This window comes from Hyla sarda, chromosome 4, assembly GCF_029499605.1.
Source record: "Hyla sarda isolate aHylSar1 chromosome 4, aHylSar1.hap1, whole genome shotgun sequence".
Taxonomy (NCBI): domain Eukaryota; kingdom Metazoa; phylum Chordata; class Amphibia; order Anura; family Hylidae; genus Hyla; species Hyla sarda.
The window spans coordinates 308,570,864-308,592,268 of record NC_079192.1 but is presented as its reverse complement, the minus strand read 5'-3'; the positions used below and the strand labels follow the sequence as shown (position 1 = coordinate 308,592,268).

Below are 21,405 nucleotides of genomic sequence, written 5' to 3'. Positions count from 1 at the left end.
TCTGGACAGTTCCTAAAATGGACAGAGATGTCAGCAGAGAGCGCTGTGCTCGTGATGTCAGCAGACAGCTCTGTGTTTCAAAAAGAAAATAATTTCCGCTGTAGTATTCAGCAGCTAATAAGTACAGGAAGGATTAAGATTTTTTAATAGAAGTAATTTACAAATATGTTTAACTTTCTGGCACCAATTGATTTAAAAAAAAAAAAAAAAAGTTTTTCACCGGAGTACACCTTTAACTCCTTAACCCCTTAAGGACGCAGGACGTAAATGTACGTCCTGGTGAGGTGGTACTTAACGCACCAGGACGTACATTTACGTCCTAAGCATAACCGCGGGCATCGGAGCGATGCCCGTGTCATGCACGGCTGATCCCGGCTGCTGATCGCAGCCAGGGATCTCGCGGGCGTCCGCCATTAACCCCTCAGGTGCCGGGATCAATACAGATCCCGGCATCTGCGGCAGTTCGCGATTTAAATGAATGATCGGATCGCCCGCAGCGCTGCTGCGGGGATCCGATCATTCATAACGCCGCACGGAGGTCCCCTCTCCTTCCTCCGTCCGGCTCCCAGCGTCTCCTGCTCTGGTCTGTGATCGAGCAGACCAGAGCAGGAGATGACCGATAATACTGATCTGTTCTATGTCCTATACATAGAACAGATCAGTATTAGCAATCATGGTATTGCTATGAATAGTCCCCTATGGGGACTATTTAAGTGTAAAAAAAATGTAAAAAAATGTAAAAGTAAAAAAAAAGGGAAAAATCCCCTCCCCCAATAAAAAAGTAAAACGTCCGTTTTTTCCTATTTTACCCCCAAAAAGCATAAAAAATAAATTTTATAGACATATTTGGTATCGCCGCGTGCGTAAATGTCCGAACTATTAAAATAAAATGTTAATGATCCCGTACGGTGAACGAAAAAAAAAAAAGTCCAAAATTGCTACTTTTTTAATACATTTTATTTAAAAAAAATTATAAAAAAATGTATTAAAAGTTTTTTATATGCAAATGTGGTATAAAAAAAAAAGTACAGATCATGGCGCTAAAAATGAGCCCCCACACCGCCGCTTATACGGTAAAATAAAAAAAGTTAGAGGTCATCAAAATAAAGGGATTATAAACGTACTAATTTGGTTAAAAAGTTTGTGATTTTTTTTAAGCGCAACAATAGAAAAGTATCTAATAATGGGTATCATTTTAATCGTATTGACCCTCAGAATAAAGAACACACGTCATTTTTACCATAAATTGTACAGCGTGAAAACGAAACCTTCCAAAATTAGCAAAATTGCGTTTTTCGTTTTAATTTCCCCACAAAAATAGTGTTTTTTGGTTGCGCCATACATTTTATGATATAATGAGTGATGTCATTACAAAGGACAACTGGTCGCGCAAAAAACAAGCCCTCATACTAGTCTGTGGATGAAAATATAAAAAAAGAGTTATGATTTTTAGAAGGCGAGGAGGAAAAAATGAAAACGTAAAAATTTAATTGTCTGAGTCCTTAAGGCCAAAATGGGCTGAGTCCTTAAGGGGTTAAGTAAATGACCCCTCGTTGGAATCTTGGAAAATTTTTATATTATATATTATTATTATATTTCTATATATATATATATATATATATATATATATATATATATATATATATATATATATATATATATATATATACACATATATATACACATATATATATATATATATATATGTGTATATATATATATATATATATATATATATATATATATAAATATAATAATAATATATAATATAAAAATTTTCCAAGATTCCAACGAGGGGTCATTTACTTAACCCCTTAAGGACTCAGCCCATTTTGGCCTTAAGGACTCAGACAATATATATATATATATATATATATATATACACATATATATATATATATATATATATACACACATATATATATACATATATACACACATATATATATACATATATATATATATATATATATATATATATATATATATATATATATATAATTAGTCATTTTACCCAAAAATCCATGGCGAAACGGAAAAAAATCATTGTGCGACAAAATCAAAGAAAAAAACGCCATTTTGTAACTTTTGGGGGCTTTCATTTCTATGCAGTGCATATATCGGTAAAAATGACACCTTATTATTCTGTAGGTCCATACGGTTAAAATGGTACCCTACTTATATAGGTTTAATTTTGTCGTACTCATAACTACATGCAGGAAAATGTATACGTTTAAAAATGTCCTCTTCTGACCCCTATACATTTTTTATTTTTCCACGTATGGTATGATGGCTCATTTTTTGTGCCGTGATCTGAAGTTTTTATCTGTACCATTTTTGTTTTGATCGGATTTTTTGATCACTTTTTATTCATTTTTTTTATGGTATAAAAAGTGACCAAAAATACGCTTTTTTGGACTTTGGAATTTTTTTCTTTTACGTGTATGCCATTGACTCTGCGGTTTAATTAACGATATATTTTTATAGTTCGGACATTTACGCACGCGGCGATACCACGTTTATTTACACTTTTTTTATGGGAAAAGGGGGGTGATTAAAAATTTTATTAGGGAAGCGGTTAAATCTTTAACACTTTTTTTTTTACTTTTTCTTTTCAATGTTATAGCTCCCATAGGGACCTATAACATTACCTACACTGATCTTTTACACAGATCACTGGCATGTATTAACACGCCTGTGATCAGTGTTATCGGCACTTGACTGCTCCTGCTTGGATCTCAGGCACGGAGCAGTCATTCGCCGATCGGACACCGAGGAGGCAGGTAGGGTCCCTGCCGGTGTCCTGTAAACTGTTTGGGACGCCGCGATTTCACCGCGGCGGTCCCGAACAGCCCGACTGAGCAGCCGGGATAGTTTCCCTTTCACTTCAGATGCGGCGGTCAGCTTTGATCGCCGCATCTGAAGGGTTAATACAGGGCATCACCGCAATCGGTGATTTCCTGTATTAGCCGCGGGTCCCAGCCGTTGATGGCCGCCGGGACCGCCGCGATATGACGCAGGGTCACCGCGTGACCCCACAGCATATCGCGGGAGCCAGCGCAGGACGTAAATACACGTCCTTCGTAGTTAAGGAGTTAGAAAGATTATTTTTATTTACCGTAAGGAATGCAGTAGCAAAAATTCCTTTAATGAGAGTGCCCATTTAAAGAATATAGACACCATTGTTCAGATTTTTTTTTGTTTATTGTTAGGGTGGAAAATACAGTGAAGCAGCCTCATTGCCTTAAAAAGGGGATTCTGCTGCACAATTCACACTATAGAATTTCCTGTCCTGGGCAGACATACTGCCGCAGAAATTTTAAAACCCAACCTTCACCAAAATAATATGTCCATTCTTTTGGTGGAATGCGCTCGGAAATGCATTGGAGTCTATGGAGACAGCGTTTTTTCCAATCTGGTCCTAGAATCGGCTTGTATTGTAAAGTTTGACTTTTCTTTTTAAATTATTTTTTTATTTAGTACAATGATTTAAATATATAAAGTGGCTATCCTTTTAACCTACAAAATAAAAAGAGACAATTTTTAAGTGAACTGCATTAAAGCAACCCCCTCAAAAAAAAAACATGCAACATTTTGGTTCTCTTTTCTTTTAAAATTTCCCCCTACAAATAAGATTTTCTTTTGGTTCTGCCATACAATTTATAGTAAAACATCATGTCATTACAAAGTACAACTGGTGACACAAAAAACAAGCCCTTATATTGGTTCTGTAGGCAAAAATTTAAAAGTTATGCCTCTTATAAGGCAAGTAGGAAAAGCTCAAAAATGAAAAATTGTACTCCAAAATAGGCTGTGACCCTAAGGGGTTAAAGGGGAATGGGTCCACAGCTGTGCAGTGACAAACAGTACAGTGGCCACAGCCCTAAAAAAGCACTGTGGCCCCATTAGTCTCTAAATGGGCGAGAACCAGAATAATATCCTAGCAATCTCTTTAAATCATATTTCACAGGGAACTGTATAAAACATTTGGTGCAATAAATAAGGTTTTGGGGATTAAAAAATAAATAAATGGGTGTCAATACCACACATTTCTTCCTGGTGTCAGCTGAAACGTTGTTCCTTCAGATGGAAACTTCTTCATTAAAAGCACTTGTATGACAGTAGAAAATTACATCGAGAAAATGTAGGTATTTCGCAAATAGACTAATACTACAAAATATGGTTGTATATAAAGCTGCACATTCTGGGAAACCATTGCCCAGCACTGTAACCACTACATTCATCATCAATGTGTTGCTATTGTATTTGCAACCTGTGCTATTTAAAGTCGGCTCATAAAACTTGCAGGCTAAATAAATTGGCTCTCCAATAATCAGAAATCCATTGTACAGAAGGCAATTTATTTGGGTCCTATCTGTTAACACCAAACAAGCTGTAACTCACTCTAATAAGAGAGGTTCTGCAAGAGAATCATATAACCTCGGCCAATTTTTGTGACAGAAACAATTTCCTCCAAAACAATAAACTTCCTACCAGATTCAATGTGTATAAGCATTTTTTTTTAAGCATAATTTATAACGTCACAAGTTTCTCAGTCCAATGTAGGGAAATGGTCAAGTTCATGCCTCACTCATTTTAAAGTGTAAATTCAACTGTTATTTTTACTGTGTATAGGGCTTAGCAGAGTAATTGTTGAGCACAAATGTGATGTGCAAGTATAATCTTCCTGTATTTCCAAACAAATGCATGTTAAGCAACCCCAATATGACAGTGCTTTCACTTCAATTACTTTGCATAAATTTAACTCTCCACTAAAAGAAAAGCAAATGTCTTGCATTTCTTAGAATTTATGTTCTACTATAGAGCAATGCATAAGTAATATAAGTATAATTTAAAGAGGACTAGCTAAAGAGGAGCTAAAATAAGCCCATAGCTAGACAGGGCTTCTCATCAGGGCTCCAGGCATATATACACACAGGGATGTGGAATTCCTATCGCCTGACACCCGGGACACACAGTTCCGGGTGCCGGAAAGGGGAATTTTTCTGGCCCTTAGCCCTGCTTCGTGCAAGCACCGCCGGACCTGACAAGCACGGCGGCTCTCAGCAGTCTGTATAAATCGGGCTCCCGACTCCTGCCCACTCCATATTCTGCAGCCCCCAGCTGTTCTCTGTAGCCGGGGGCCACCGCTAATAGCCAGTATGTGGCGATCGCCACGGCTGGCTATTAACCCTTTAGATCACAACTGTCAAAGCTGACAGCGGTGTCTAAAGGGACATGTGAATGCTCCCTGGCCGACTAGTGATTCACTATAGAGGTAGCCGGAGAGCTTACCTTGCTTCCCTGGTGTCCGTGGCTCTGTCACTGATAGAGCCTAGTCCAGCCAGGCTCTATCAATGGATCGCAGAGCACACAGATCAATGGCGTTCAATAGAACTCTATTGATCTGTATGAGGAATCTAATGATTCCTCCTAAAAGTCTAATAAGGTGCAAAGAAAAAAAAGAAGTTTTAAATAAAAGTTTAAGACACATTAACCCCTTCCATGTTAAAATTTCAAATCACCCCCTTTTCCTATATAAAAACATGTAAACATAATAAAAATAAACATATTTCGTATCGCTGCGTGCGTAATTGTACGAACTATTAAAATATAACATTATGTACCCAATACAGTAAATTACGTAAATGTAAAAAAAATACACCACAAAATTGCAACTTTGAAATGGAAAAAAGGTATTCCTGGAATCCTGATGAGAAGCCCTATTTACCCTTGGGTTACATTTTCCCCTTGTTTTATTTCTGGCTGGCCGGCATTATATCCAAGTTCATTAGATATAAGACCCAGTTTAGGGGGTACATTCACACAAATACTTTATCTGCGGCATATTTGATGCTGTTGATTTAGTCAATTTAAATAGCAGGAATTTGCAGTATCAAATCTGCAGCATCAAATCAGCAGCATCAAATTCACAGTGGATGCAGTATGTGTGAATGTACCCTAAAGCATACTCCTCAAGAACATCCCACAACATGATTCCTCATGAAGTAGTATTAGCACAATAATATGTGTGGAGTCCCCCTCCTTTTGGTAACACCAGGGCGCCTTCGCTCTTTATTCTTGTTTATTGAATTGAATATAACATTTTCTAGATTACTTTTTGTCATTTGTTTAGTGATCAGTTTGTAATCCTTACTAGTGGCTTTTAGTCTATATAGCCTCCAAGCTATAAAGCATTCAAAGTGGCTAGGAAAGAAAGGAGAGAGCAGCGCTCCGTAGTGTGATACCGAGGGATAAAACCATCCACCTACCTGAAGTGTGCAGCGCCTGATTAATACAGCATCATTATGTATGCAGATTCTTATGTGCTTTTATGTATTTCTTGACTAAATAAAAAATATTGTCCCGGACAACAATGGTCACTACACAATAACTTCCACTATGCAGATATATCAGTGATTTAATTTCGGCCAAACCGGTGGAAGACTCCCTTTAAATCAATTGTTGTTTGGCATCTGTTTCAAATTTATTGCAAATTTTCCCTATTAACATCCTTGAGAAAATAAAATACACAAGTGCTTCAAGTTTTCCTTGTGCTCTGTGTCCACAGCAAAAGAGGCAACTGCAGATGTGAAAGAATTAGATTTTTTTACCTTTACATTGTGGTGCATATTTGTCCCCAAATCAGCAACGATTTTCTTCAGTGTGGCCATACCTTAAAAGTAAACTACGGTGAGCTTTAAAAAGTAGATCCGGTAGATAGGATTGATCTACGCTGAGTATGCCCTCAATACTATATAGTCTGCCGGAAGAACTGAATGGATAAGCAGCAAAGTATGAGAAAAAGCGGGTTGTGTACAGATCTACATTTGGGTTGGGCAATTACTTGTGAAACAAAACATTCTCCTAGGAAAAAGGAAATAAGCCTCCTAGATTACACAGAAAACCTTATTTTATGGTTATTGGTATTCAAAATCTAAAACATATCACTATATTCAAAAATCAACAAAAAGCAAACATAAAAGAGCCACTGTTTACCAACTGTACACAAAAAAAAAAATAAAAAAACACCTCTTACCATGCGGTAATGTTATACTTGCACCATCAATGATTGCTTGGGCCAGTTCATGATCATTACTCTCGAAAGCATGTGCTGCGGCTTTTAGAGCATCCCAAATTTCTTTCCGTCCTTCAAAAGCAGGTGCAGTGTCCCAAAATTCATCCCGTTTACTACGTAACTGTCCATCTGTCATAGGGTAGTCACTTTTCCACTTGGGTTTGTCCTTTTTCAAGGGTTGATTACGTCCTAAGGCCACTAAATATAAAAGGTTGAAAACCGTAAATATACACTGAAATGTATGCAAAGAGACATAGCACAGATTACCCACACAATAAAACAAGCCTGAAGACTGCCCAGCATCTTGCATTACATGGGCTCTAAGTTCAATAACACGCTCGTAGACTCAGCACTTCTGCTTTTAGCCATGGCAGACATGCAGTACCACCTGACAATGCCAAACATAGTGCTCCATTGGACATGCCACCCTTCTTTCTCTCAATCAGGGTTGCCTTCAGATCATTCCAAGCAGCACACACAGTATATATCGTATTTTTCGCCATATAAGACGCACTTTTTCTTCCCCAAAAGTGTGGGGAAGAGTTGGTGCTTCTTATACGGCAAATACACATTAAAACCCTGTCATATCGCGGTGGTCCTTGCGGCCATCAACAGCCGGGACCCGCGGCTAATACAGGACATCACCGATCGCGGTGATGCCCTGTATTAACCCTTCAGACGTGGCGATCAGAGCTGACCGCCGAGTCTGAAGCAAAAGTGAAACTAACCCGGCTGCTCAGTCAGGCTGTTCGGGACCTCCGCGGTGAAATCCCGAACAGCTTAAAGGACACCGGGAGGGACCTTACCTGCCTCCTTTGTGTCCGATCGGCGAATGACTGCTCCGTGCCGGAATCCCCTGCATGGCCGGCGCTCTCCTTCGTTGTCATCACGTCGTCGCGCACTCCGTCCCGTCATCCAATAGGAGCGGCGTGCGTAGCGGCGTGATGACAGCGACGGATAGCTAGGATTCCGGGTAGCAGAGACGTTCCGGAGCAACGGGGACACGGCGACAGCGATGTAGGGCGACATCCAGGGCAGCGGTGACGAGCGGTGACTGGTCCGGAGCGGCGGGGACACGTGAGCATTACCTCCTATACCAGTGGTCTTCAACCTACGGGCCTCCAGATGTTGCAACACTACAACTCCTGGCATGCCCGGACAGCCAACGGCTGTCCGGGCATGCTGGGAGTTGTAGTTCTGCAACATCTGTAGGTCCGCAGGTTGAAGATCACTGTCCTGTACTTTACATTGTATTTGGTTCAGAATCTTTTTTTTCTAGATTTTCCTCCTTTAAAATTGGATGTGTCTTATATGCCGGAGCGTCTTATATGGCGAAAAATACGGTGCTTGGCAAAGTCATCATGCCACATGGGAGTGATGTCATGACTACAATGCCCTGGCTGGAATTAGGTGAACATGCAGGCAGCCAACAGACCGACAAGGGAATCTGCCATCGCTTCTGCTAGATGCCAGTAAGGCAGAAACACGTATAGCACAAAAGATGCTAAATGCAATGAATTACACATAAAATAAATAAGGTATAGCCCGATACTGTCTCGACTACATACGGTGCATACATATCTAAAAAGTCGTGTAGAAAAATATCTTTCTAGCTTGTTATAATAGTGGGCATGCTCTCCATTTTGTTTCAGGAAGGAACAGGTGAAATGCAAGTACCATAAAATGTAAAGCGCAGCTAGATGTGCTGAAAGCAGCAGCTCTCATAATTGCTAGCTACATTAAAGACTGAAGGATGGCAGGGTAAAGAGGTTTCAGAGGAAGGAACTCTTGCTAACCAAGCCTTATGCAAAGTCTTCATGCTGGCACTGATGAAAGAAATCCAGCTGGGTACTAGCGACACTGAAGCATCGCCAGTTTTATTTATTTTCTGTATTTGTGCTTAGGCCAACTGTTTTAATTGCTGAAAAAAATGAATAAGTGCCAGTTTCCTTCACTGCTATAGATTAATGCAGACAATGATGTGACTGTACGGCATTTGCATGCTCGGTCACATGTAAAGTAAATCAGTTTACACATTTGAGGGAGAACGGCCGGAGTTTGTTTGTACATACAGAAAGATGCCTTTCTATAAGACTACATTGTGTGAACAGAGTGTTTGTTCCACTCCTGGTTCACAATTGAGGTCAACAGAGCTTCTGAAGTATCTATGAGGCCATTGCTTCCTCATTTATAAACTGCCAACATGTTACCTCACAACTTATACGAAACTGACTCTTCCCAGTTCTCTATGATAATAGTGAAAATTCTTCCATTTTATTATATTAAGAGAGTTTCTAGGTTTCTGCCACATAGCTGACTGTAGGGGGGGCAATGAGAAAATAGATATTTAAAAACCCCAAAGTCCTGGGTGGCCTCCTATTATAGTTGCAATGTGCAGTCCACATGTGATTCTTTATTAAATGCTTGTTCATAATAACTGCACCTCAAACGGAGCCAGATTTTTGGCCAATTATGGAGACTGCCATCTACGATATTCCCCACAACCACTGTAATATAAGAAGTACCGTATATACTCGAGTATAAGCCGACCCGAGTATAAGCCGAGACCCCTAATTTCAACCCAAAATCCCAGGAAAAGTTATTGACTCGAGTATAAGCCTAGGGTGGGAAATACCTCATCCCCCCCTGTCATCATCCAGACCCGTCATTAACATCCTCATCATCATCCCCTTGTCATCATCCCACACATCCCCCCTTCATCATCCCCTTATCATCCCACACATCCCCCCTTCATCATCCCCTTGTCATCATCCCACACATCCCCCCTTCATCATCCCCTTATCATCCCGCACATCCCCCCTTCATCATCCCACACATCCCCCCTTCATCATCCCCTTGTAATCATCCCACACCCCCCCCTTCATCATCCCCACCCCCCTTCATCATCCCCCACACCCCCCCCCCCTTCATCATCCTCTTCTCATCATTCGCCCTCAGTGGTCTTCAACCTGCGGACCTCCAGAGGTTTCAAAACTACAACTCCCAGCAAGCCCGGGCAGCCATCGGCTGTCCAGGCTTGCTGGGAGTTGTAGTTTTGAAACCTCCGGAGGTCCGCAGGTTGAAGACCACTGCGCCCTTCAACATCATCCAGCCCCCTCTCACCCCCTTTAGTTCTGAGTACTCACCTCCGCTCGGCGCTGGTCCGGTCCTGCAGGGCTGTCCGGTGAGGAGGTGGTCCGGTGAGGAGGTGGTCCGGGCTGCTATCTTCACCGGGGGCGCCTCTTCTCCGCGCTTCCGGCCCGGAATAGAGGCGTTGCCTTGACAATGACGCAGAAGTACGTTGGCAATGAACGCACCTCTGCGTCGTTGTCACGGCAATGTGACTATTCTGAGGCCGGGCCCGAAGCGCTTAGAAGAGGCCTCCCCGGTGAAGATAGCAGCCCGGAACCACTATCCCACCGGACGACCTCCTCACCGGACAGCCCTGCAGGACCGGACCAGCGCCGAGCGGAGGTGAGTACTCAGAACTAAAGGGGGTGAGAGGGGGCTGGATGATGTTGAAGGCCGCAGTGGTCTTCAACCTGCGGACCTCCGGAGGTTTCAAAACTACAACTCCCAGCAAGCCCGGACAGCCGATGGTTGCCCGGGCTTGCTGGGAGATGTAGTTTTGAAACCTCTGGAAGTCCGCAGGTTGAAGACCACTGCGGGTGGGGGAGTTCACTCGAGTATAAGCAGAGGGGGGTGTTTTCAGCACGAAAAATCGTGCTGAAAAACTCGGCTTATACTCGAGTATATACGGTAGCTTTCTATACTTACAATTTTTGTGTTTAAAAATGGGAGGTTAGAGTGGACGTCTCTCAAGGCTCAGAAATCTCACAAGCACTGGAGATGCTTTCTCACTTCAGAGATTCACAAAGCAAAAGGTACCAGATTTGTACCACAAACTAAATCAAGGTAAATTGTTCATAATAGTCACCAAGTTAAAGGGGTAGCCCAGCGTTTGACAACTTGTCAACTATCCACAGTATAGGGGATAAGTGTCTTGATTGTGGGGGCTCTGACTGCTGGGATCCCATGAGATCTCCAGAATTGCGCCCAGTTCTCACTATACATGGATTGGGGTCGACACACAGGGGTCAGACCCCCACAAGCATTCTTCATTTACCAAGAGGCAAGTGATCACACATGTCCACCCACTACGTGGTAGAAAACCAGCCATTACCACAGAAACTGCTTCGCCCTACATTTCCCAGAGGTACACCAGGATCTGAATGGGCCAGTTGGAATTCCAGAAGAGAATTTTGCTGTGGGCCATCCGATCATCCATTTTAAAGTACCGCACTGCCATGCTTTGTATTGATCACGGCATCTGGAGGGGTTAATGCGGACATCGCTGAGGTCTTCCATTACCAGCAGGTCCCTGGTTGCTGACAGCAGCCAGGACATGCCGTGTATGATGCGGGCACCAGTCCTGTACATCATGATGCTTCAAGTACCACCATACAATGATGTAAATTTACGTCAATTGTTGTTAAGGGGTTTAAAACACACATGGTGTTTTTCTTGGCGTTTTTTTACTCACACAGACTTCTATGGAGAAAAACGCCACGATTTCAGGAGAAAAAAAAAATGTCATAGGCTCAACATGCTGTGGTTTTGAAAAACTGCCCAGGAGCTTAAAAATGGCAAAAAGGATTGAAAAAAACGCCAAACTGAAAATCGCAAAGTGGATATGGCATTTAGTGTTTTTCCATTGACTTGCAGCTAACATCTGTCGCAGCCTTTTTTCACCCAAAAAAACACCATGGGGCAGTTTTGGAGTTTTTTGGGGGGAAAAAAGCACAAAAAATACCCAAGTGGAAACAGCCTTAGGGCTTTTTTTTTTGCATCACCAATTGCACTTTGTAATGACGTCACTTATTTCATAAAACAATCTGTTGCGAAACCAAAAACCAAAATTTGTGTGGTGAAATAAATTTTGGGGGCTTCAGTTTCTACGTAGTGCACTTTTTTGGTAAAAATTACCCCTTATCTTTATTCTGTAGGTCCATACGATAATCGGTCCACAGTTTTTTTTTTTAAATAGTAAAATAAATTAAAACCTATATAAATTGGGTATCCTTGTTATCGTATGGACCTACAGAATACATTTTACTGTTTAAAAAAAATAAATCAACTACCTACATACACCAAAATTAGTATTCTGAAAATTGTCCTCTTCTGACCCCTATAACCTATTTTTCCGCATAAGGTGAGATAAGGGCTAATTTTTTTAGTGATGTGATCTGTACTTTTCCTTTGTTGTTTTGATGGGACTTTTTTCATTTTTTTATGGAATAGGAAGTGACCAAAAATGCTCAATTTTGGCCAGTTTTTTTTTTATGTGCACGCCATCGACTGTACAATTTAATTAACATTATATTTAGGGATGTCCCGTAGGGTCATCGTAGGGTATGTAGGGTCCTTGTGTGTAATGGAGGCGGCTGCTGTAGTATGAGCCAAGATTTCTCTCTTCTCCTTTGGACAGAACAGGGAATTTGCATTGGTGGCGAGACCGATGTTCACATGGTGAGCAGCGGTAGAAACCGGGTCACCTGCATCATCTACATATAAATTCAAGTAGGTAGTATCCCCTTGCAGACAATAGCAGCAGCACCCCGGCAGTCATTAGTTGCAGCCCCCTGTGGACAGCAACCCCCCCCCCCCCTGTATACTGCAGGCCCACCCCCTTGTAGACATAAGCAGCAGCCCCCCTGTAGACCACAGCCTCCCTTTAGACAGTGGGCCCCAATTTAAACAGCAGCAGGGCCCCCGCCCCTTTAGACAGCAGCAGGGCCCCCCTGTTTAGATAGTAGCAGGGCCCCCCCCGTTTAGACAGCAGCAGGGCCCCCCCCCCCGTTTAGACAGCAGCAGGCCTCCCCCCCCCCGTTTAGACAGCAGCAGGGCCCCCCCCCCCGTTTAGACAGCAGCAGGGCCCCCCCCCCCCCCTTTAGACATTAGTAGCAGACCCCTCCTTACAGGCAGCTCACCTGCGGCTGTCCTCTGTCTGGTGCTGCCGCTCCACTGCCCCGTTCTCCCGTCCTCCGGTCCGTATCATGTCGTCCTATGGAGGAGCATGTGACATATACGTCACTCTGCTTCCTCCGTAGTGTTACGCTGGGCGCAGGGGAGGAGGCGGAGTGACGTGTGTGTCACATGCTCCTCCATAGGACGACATGATACGGACTGGAGGACGGGAGAACGGGGCAGCAGAGCGGCAGCGGGTATCGGGGACATTAAAAGAGTCCCCAATACCATGCAAATGGCTAGTATCGGCCCCGATACCGATACCAGTATCGGGACATCCCTAATTATATTTTAATAGTTCAGACACTTACGCATGTGGCGGTACCACATATGTTTATGTTTAATTTTTAATTACACTATTTTACATTAAAAAAATGGGAAAAAGGGGTGATTCAAATGTTTATAAGGGAAGGGATTAATTCACTTGCTGGAGTTTCAGAGACCGGATAAGCGGAGAGGAGGCAGGTAAGGGCCCTCCCGTCCACTCAGCTGATCAGGACCAGAGATTTCACCACAGATATCCCTATCAATTCCATTGAGCTAACGGCAACATTAGATCCTGCATTTAGATGGCATTGACCTGACCGGCGATGTTCAGCATTAACCGTGGGTTCTGGCTGCTGACAGCAGTCGGTACCCCCCCCCCCCCCCCCCCCGGGTATGAAGTGCGCTCAGCTTGTGAGCTGCTTCAAACTGCTGTACTGGGACCAGGACGCCCTTGGTCCTTAAGTACCAGGACGTAAATGCATACCTGTAACAGGTTAAGGGCAGGGTCACAAAGGGCGCATCCAAAGCGTATTTCAAGCTGCAGATCCGCTGACATCAGTCACAGAGGGACTGCAAAGAGAATTCTCGGCTAATACCGGGAACATGTCTACTCCTTTGCGGAAAGGGAAATTTCTGAACGGAATCCGAAGAAAGAAGAGGGAAAGAAAAGAAAGCAAAAGAAAGAGAAGAGAAAGAAAAAGATGAGAGGCTCAGTCTTTACCGACAAAGTAAATCAAGGCTTCCATCTCATCACAGTAGCATATTTCAACAGACCTGTCAGCAGCAAAACAGGGGTGTAAATAAGCCCATGGCTAAATAGGCCTAGTTCGCCAACACTGCAAGAGCCCAGGTAAGTCCAGCTTTTGCCCTCTTTATCTAGTATGTCAGTCAAACACTGTAGACCAGTGTTTCCCAACATTTTTCGGCTCGGGCAAACCTTAAAAAAAAATAAAATAAAATAAAAAAACTTCTAAAATCAGAGTAGTTTCCTACTCCTCTCCATCTGGTGCGCACCGTCAATTTCTTCCAGCCACAATTCATCACCGTTAAACCTGCAAAATAAACCTATTAGGCTCCGCACTTTACCAGCATCAGCCTCCAGATTCCCCTTTTAGAAGAGACGAGGAATAAAAGGGGTGAATAGGTGTAAAGGGATGACAGAGGGGTGTAGAGGAGTGTACATGAGTGACAGTGGGGTGTTGCGGGTGTAGAGGAGTGTACATGGGCGACAGAGGGGTGTAGAAGAGTGTCCATGGGTAACAGAGGGGTGGACATGGGTAAAAGAGGGGTGGACAGGGGTGACAAAGGGAAAGAGGGGTAAATAGTGGGGGTTGGACATTGGTGATAGGGGGTAGACAAGGTGGACATGGATGACAGGAAAGTGGACAAGGGTGAAAGGGGGTAACAGGAGTGACAAAGGGGGTGGACAGGGGTGACAGAGAGGAGAGGGTGCATTACCTTAATTAAGCTGAGCAGTCCTTCTGCGAGGGGGGGGGGGGTAACATCAGGCCGGCCGAGTAACATCAGGAGGGCCGGGAACAATCCGGCACACCATCATCATTGCATTAAACCCCTCCAGGCCTGCTCGCCTGTGACTCATGGCACCGTAGGGGGAAGGGAGACACTGTGTGCGCACGTACACGCAAAGCGCATGCCGGGTCCCCCACCCTGCGCCACCGTGATGAGCAGGCTGGGGTGGGAGATTTTAAAAAAATAAATAAATAAATAAATTGCCTGCTGGAGCCCACAGAGCCCCCGGCAGTTCTCAATGGAACCCCAAGGTTACGGGGAAACCCTGGTTGGGAATCACTGCTGTTGGAAGGACATGGGATGTTGTCATGCTTAGAAACACACCCTGTACACTTGAGCCTCATTTGCAAATAGGCTATTTTTATCAAATAGGCTTATCTTAACAATGGAGATGACTATCAAAATAAAAAAAAAAGGTATGGCAGGAGTCCTGATGACTAGCCCTGTTTTCCTTGGGTCTACTTTTAAAGGTTTAGTGTAAACCCCTCCCTCACTCTACTGCTGATGTTCTTTTCATTTCTGCTCACATAGCACCTGGCAAAGCCAAGTGCATCAGTAACTGTAAATCATCCCTCAGAACAATATCAGTACACAAAATGCTAGGCACCCTGTTCAAAATCAGTACAGGTGCACAATGGTATGGTATGCAAACCCAGTAGTCTCTGAAGAAAGTACCACAGGACTTAAGAATCAGGGCTTGAAATGCTTGTTTTATTGAAAAACTCCAACATTTTTGCAGATTACTCTGGCAGTAAATACAAAGTGGGTACAAAAAAATGCTTACATTGGTCTAATTTTTACAGAACTGCTGACACATTCAGTTGATTAAAAATGTTCCTTGGTAACAAACTGCGATTCTAAGTCATCATTTACATAATCTCAAATACAGAGGAAAGGAAGTATGAATGATAGATGCATATAAAAGTCAGCTGTCAAACCACAAACATTTCCCCAATGTGAATGGTGATATGCATGCAGTTCCTTGTAGCTCCAATAACTGTGGGGTCAACTGCTATGCTTCACCAGCTCTGTCGGAAAACTGACACCTATCCACTGTGTATTGACTATTTTGTTGCACGTAGTAAGGACAAGAATATGGTTTTAAGTCTCATAAATAACATATACTCCATTATATAAACAGTTGAACTAGTATAACAAGAAATAAATGCAATTTATCTAAACTGAATGAGTTTTAACAAATTTCTGTATTCAAGAATTGTAGAGCTTTTCTAGAAAAAAAATAAATACATTTTGCCATATGCAAATAGAGTCAACAACACTATTGTGTAAGCCAAAAATAAGTTAACTATGTAAGTCAATAGGAAACAGATTATGCTGTATGGCATAACACAGCATCAGTTGTTAGAATCCATTTATGCATATGTTTTTCCTTTCGAAATGTTAAAGAGAATCAACATAGTAAAAGGAGGAGAGGATATTTAAATGAAGAAAAAACTACCACAAGAGGACATAGGTTTATGCAGTAATATCAAGAAGTATTACTTTACTTAGAGAGTAGTGGATGCATGGAATAGCCTTCCTGCAGAAGTGGTAGCTACAAATACTGTAAAGAAATGTAATCATGCATGGGATAGGCATAAGCCTATCTCCATATTAGGTAGGGTCAGGAACAATTCATATTTTCGGCAGACTAGATGGGCGGAATAGTTTTTATGTGTAGACACATTTTTTACTAATAATATAACCATCACCACCCCCCCCCCCCCCATCATCATCATGATCAAGGCACTGTTCGAAATTTGCTACCAGGCCGGTTACAAAGAATAGTCAAGATCCTGAAAAGCACAAGTGATCAGAGGCTAATTATTGTCATATTATGATATGTAACTTAAGCTTAAAATAGAGGAACATTTAAAAAGCTTAGCTTTTAAAACTGAGCCATGAATTACGTTACTTAGGTCACAGTTTATGACGTCAGTGATGGACTCTAATCTCAAATAGTAAGAAAAGAAGAAAAAAGAAAAAAATGATTATATGTATATATATATATATATATATATATATATATATATATATATATATAAACAAAAAATAGGCAATGCACTAACACAGGTTTTCCCAATTATGTATATCAAGCGAGCAATAAAAAAAAAAGTGTTGCCCTAAAATAAGTTGCTCTATCCTGGGAAGATAACTTGTTTCTGTCAAAATCAATCTAATGCTCAATGTAATGTACATATAATGTATGGTGATGCCAATAGACCCTGTTCTATGCTGCTCTTCTATCTGGCTAATACAAAAAAATGCTTAATAAGGTTGTGGAGTCAGAAAGCCAAAATGTCCAGTTCTTCTATCCTTCACATTGTGACATCATTAAAAGGTTAATCTTCTGTGAAAGTAAATATCCAGCAAGATGTTGCTGATTAATCATGTATCGTTTAGTATTGTGTAACATTTAATATTTTTATTTTATTTTAAAGCCACAGCTTTAAAACTGTTTTAGAGTTCATGCTTGCATTGTTAAAATTTGCACTGTCCATTTAAAAAAAAAAAATAAAAAAAAATAAAAAGAAACTTTGGACATCAAAAGTTTTGATTGGTCGGATCGGAGGGTTCAGATTAGGTATGCCCCAACACCATTTTTTTTTTTTTTTTAAAGACAGAGTACACATACCGATACTTTCATTCTAGTACTCGCCGATACAATTATGAGTACTTTTATTTTAAAGGGAACCTGACACAAGGGTTATCCGGTTTCTGGCGCTGCTTACCGTGCTGATATGTGGGTTCCTTGTTGTGTACAATGGAGGCGGCTACTGTAGTATAAGCAAAGATTTATCTCTTCTCCATTGGGCAGAACAGGGAATTTGCATAGGCGGCGAGACTGATGTCTCCGAAGCGACTGTGCTGATATTCACATGGTGAGCAAAGGTAGAAACCGGGTCACCTGCACTATCTACCTATAAATTCAAGTTAGTGCAGGAGACTCTGCTGTAAGATTGCCTTTAATAGTAGGCAGCATCCCCTTGTAGGTAGTATAGATCGTTACAGACATGCAGGGTTATCCAGGAAAAAACTTTTTTTTATATATCAACTGGCTCCAGAAAGTTAAACAGATTTGTAAATTACTTGTATTAAAAAATCTTAATCCTTTCAGTACTTATGAACTTCTGAAGTGGAGTTGTTCTTTTCTGTCTAAGTGCTCTCTGATGACATGTGTCTTGGGAACCGCCCAGTTTAGAAGAGGTTTGCTATGGGAATTTGGCAACCCTAGTGGATACTGGTCTCCCTAACAGCCGAGGGAACAGCTCAACTAGTAGTGTGGGGGATGGTAACGCAGGTAGGCCAAGACAGTTAGTTGTGGTAGGGGATTCTATAATCAGGAAGAAGGATAGAATAATTTGTCGCCAAGACCACCTCAACCGAATGGTTTGCTGTCTCCCTGGTGCCAGGGTTCGGCATGTGGTGGAAAGGGTGGACAAATTACTAGGGGGGGCTGGGGATGACCCAGCTGTCGTGGTCCATGTGGGAACCAACGACAGAATACATGGTAGGTGGAGGTCCTTGAAGAATAATTACAAGGAACTAGGTGCCAAGCTGAAGGGAAGGACCTCTAAGGTTGTGTTCTCTGGAATACTTCCTGTGCCATGCGCATCGCAGGAAAGACAGCGGGAGCTTAGGGAGTTAAATGCATGGCTTAAGTCGTGGTGTGAGGGGGAAGGGTTTGGGTTTTTAGAGCACTGGGCTGACTTTTAGAGTGGGGTCAGGACATAATGGTGGGTGGAGAGGAGTCCTGTGGGGGGAGGTTAAGAGCAGTGGATAAGGAGATTCATGCGTTACAAACCAGCTGTAAAAATAAATGTAGTCCGAAAAATTGTAATCCCAATAATTCAAAAAATTCCATTAGCCCCAATAACTCAATAACTACAATAAGCCCCATTAACTCAAAAAATACCGTTAGCCCCAATAACTTAAATAACGTTAGACGCAATAACGCAAAAAATCCCATTAGCCCCAATAACTTAAATAGTACAATTAGCCCTTATAACTCAAATAATAACATTAACCCCAATAACTCTGAAAAACCCATTAGTGAGACTATATGTGTAAAACTTAATGGAAATGTAAAGTGTATGTTCACAAATGCCAGAAGCCTAGCAAATAAAATGGGGGAGCTTGAGGCCTTGATACTGGAGGAACATATTGATATAGTTGGGGTCACTGAGACATGGCTGGACTCCTCGCATGACTGGGCTGTTAATCTGCAGGGGTTTACATTGTTTCGCAAGGATAGAATGAACAGAAAAGGTGGTGGAGTCTGTCTGTATGTAAGAAGTGGTATGAAAGTCAGTGTGAACGATGTCATAGTGTGTGATGATTCTGAGGATGTGGAATCATTGTGGGTAGAATTACAAAAGGAGGGAAATACTGAAAAAATAGTATTTGGTGTAATCTACAGACCCCCTAATATCACTGAAGAGATAGAAGGTCGGCTGTATAAACAAATAGAGAGGGCCGCCCGGGCAGGTACAGTGGTAATAATGGGAGATTTTAACTATCCAGATATAGATTGGGGCCGGGGGTTGGCTAAAACTACAAAGGGGCGACAATTCCTAAATTTATTGCAGGATAATTTTATGGGCCAGTTTGTGGAGGACCCAACAAGAAGTGATGCCTTGTTGGATCTGATCATTTCCAACAACGCAGAGCTGATTGGTAATGTAACTGTGCGGGAAAACCTTGGTAATAGCGACCACAATATAGTTACTTTTGACTTAAAATGTAGAAAACAAAGACAGACGGGGAAAGCAAAAACATATAACTCTAAAAAGGCAAATTTCCCTGGGCTGAGAGCTGCACTACAGGACATAGACTGGGGCGAGGTGTTCTCAAATACTGATACAGAAGGTAAATGGGACATCTTTAAATCAACTCTAAATAACTATACAGCTAAATATATACCAAAGGGGAACAAATTAAAATACTACAGAGGAAATGGTTTTCTTTTTGGAACACAGAGCTCTCTGCTGACACCTCTGTCCATTTTAAGAACTGTCCAGAGTAGGAGAAAATCCCCATAGCAAACATATGCTGCTCTGGACAGTTCCTAAAATGGACAGAGATGTCAGCAGAGAGCAATGTGGTCATGATGTCAGCAGAGAGCTCTGTGTTCCAAAAAGAAAACCATTTCTTCTGTAGTATACAGACCCTAAAAAGTACTGGAAAGATTAAGATTTTTTTAAATCTGTCTAACTTTCTGGCACCAATTGATAAAAAATTAAAATAAAAAATAAAAGTTTTCCACGGGAGTACCCCTTTAACAGCAAACAAAATAACTGTTGTCTCAGATTTTTCCCAGTTTGCAATGCACCCGAGACCTGACCTCACTAGTCAGCTGATGACAGGGAGGCTGTCTGCTTCAATGGGTGGAGCGATCGCTTGGTGGGAGAGAGATCAATCTGCAACTAATGCAACAGCTGTAGGCACCTTGATTGAAAACCACAGGTCTTTTGAATGGATGCAACTCATTAATGTTTCAATGGGTGGGGTGGCTGATGTCTGGGAGGGAGGAAAATGGAACTGTGGTATTTGTAGTCAAAAAAAGAAGAGTCAAAGAGGAAATACCAGTTCACAAAAAGCTAGCCACATTGTTATGGTAATCTAACAACATAGCCATTTAACCACAAGACAAGCGCAGATCCTTCTTAAGCATGTCCATTACTGTCTACCAGGTACGTACTAAAATCCCCTCATGGTAGAGAACCCCCTTTAAGCTTGTAGGATGAAAATCAGCACTTTTTACAGTACTTCTGTATAGTTTAAAATCTGTTTAGTTGTCTTTTCGTGTTCTCTCTTACATGAAAGTTTGTGGAAACATATTTCAAACAAGTACAGTGTCTCTGAAAAATATCGTACACCCATTGTATACTGCCAAGATACAGGGATTATAAGATATTAGAAAGTTAAACAGATTTGTAAATTACTTCTATTAAAAAAATCTTAATCCTTTCAGTACTTATGAGCTTCTGAAGTTAAGGTTGTTCTTTTCTGTCTAAGTGCTCTCTGATTACATGTGTCTCGGGAACCACCCAGTTTAGAAGAGGTTTGCTATGGGGATTTTCTTCTAAACTAGGCGGTTCCCAAGACACGTGTCATCAGAGAGCACTTAGACAGAAAATAACTCAACTTCAGAAGCTCATAAGTACTGAAAGGATTAAGATTTTTTTTTTTTTTTATAGAAGTAATTTACAAATCTGGTTAACTTTCTGGAGCCAGTTGATGTATAAAAAAAAAAGTTTTTTCCTGGATAACCCCTTTAAATAAAATGAATTTCTTTAGAACCCATTTAGAATAATTCTCAATATATAAAGAGAACTAGAGGCAGACCAATTGGCAGAATAAATATTTCCAAACTAATCATTCCCATTTGGAGGGTAAATATGACTTTGTGCTTTCTAACAGTTACATAAGTAAATAAGAAGCAAGCCTGGCTTTTCTTCTCCATCATGTTCCCAAATAACAGCTGAAGGAAATTAATCTTT

General features: G+C 41.6%; 1 protein-coding gene across 1 annotated transcript in view; it reads right to left on the bottom strand.

The window, feature by feature from the left end:
- Positions 1–21,405, bottom strand: part of UBTD2 (ubiquitin domain containing 2) — a 109,404-nt gene that overhangs the window by 37,435 nt on the left and 50,564 nt on the right. The window contains exon 2 of the mRNA XM_056574822.1: positions 7,040–7,276. Within this exon, the coding sequence (XP_056430797.1) occupies positions 7,040–7,276 (237 nt within the window). The remainder of the gene's footprint in view (positions 1–7,039; positions 7,277–21,405) is intronic.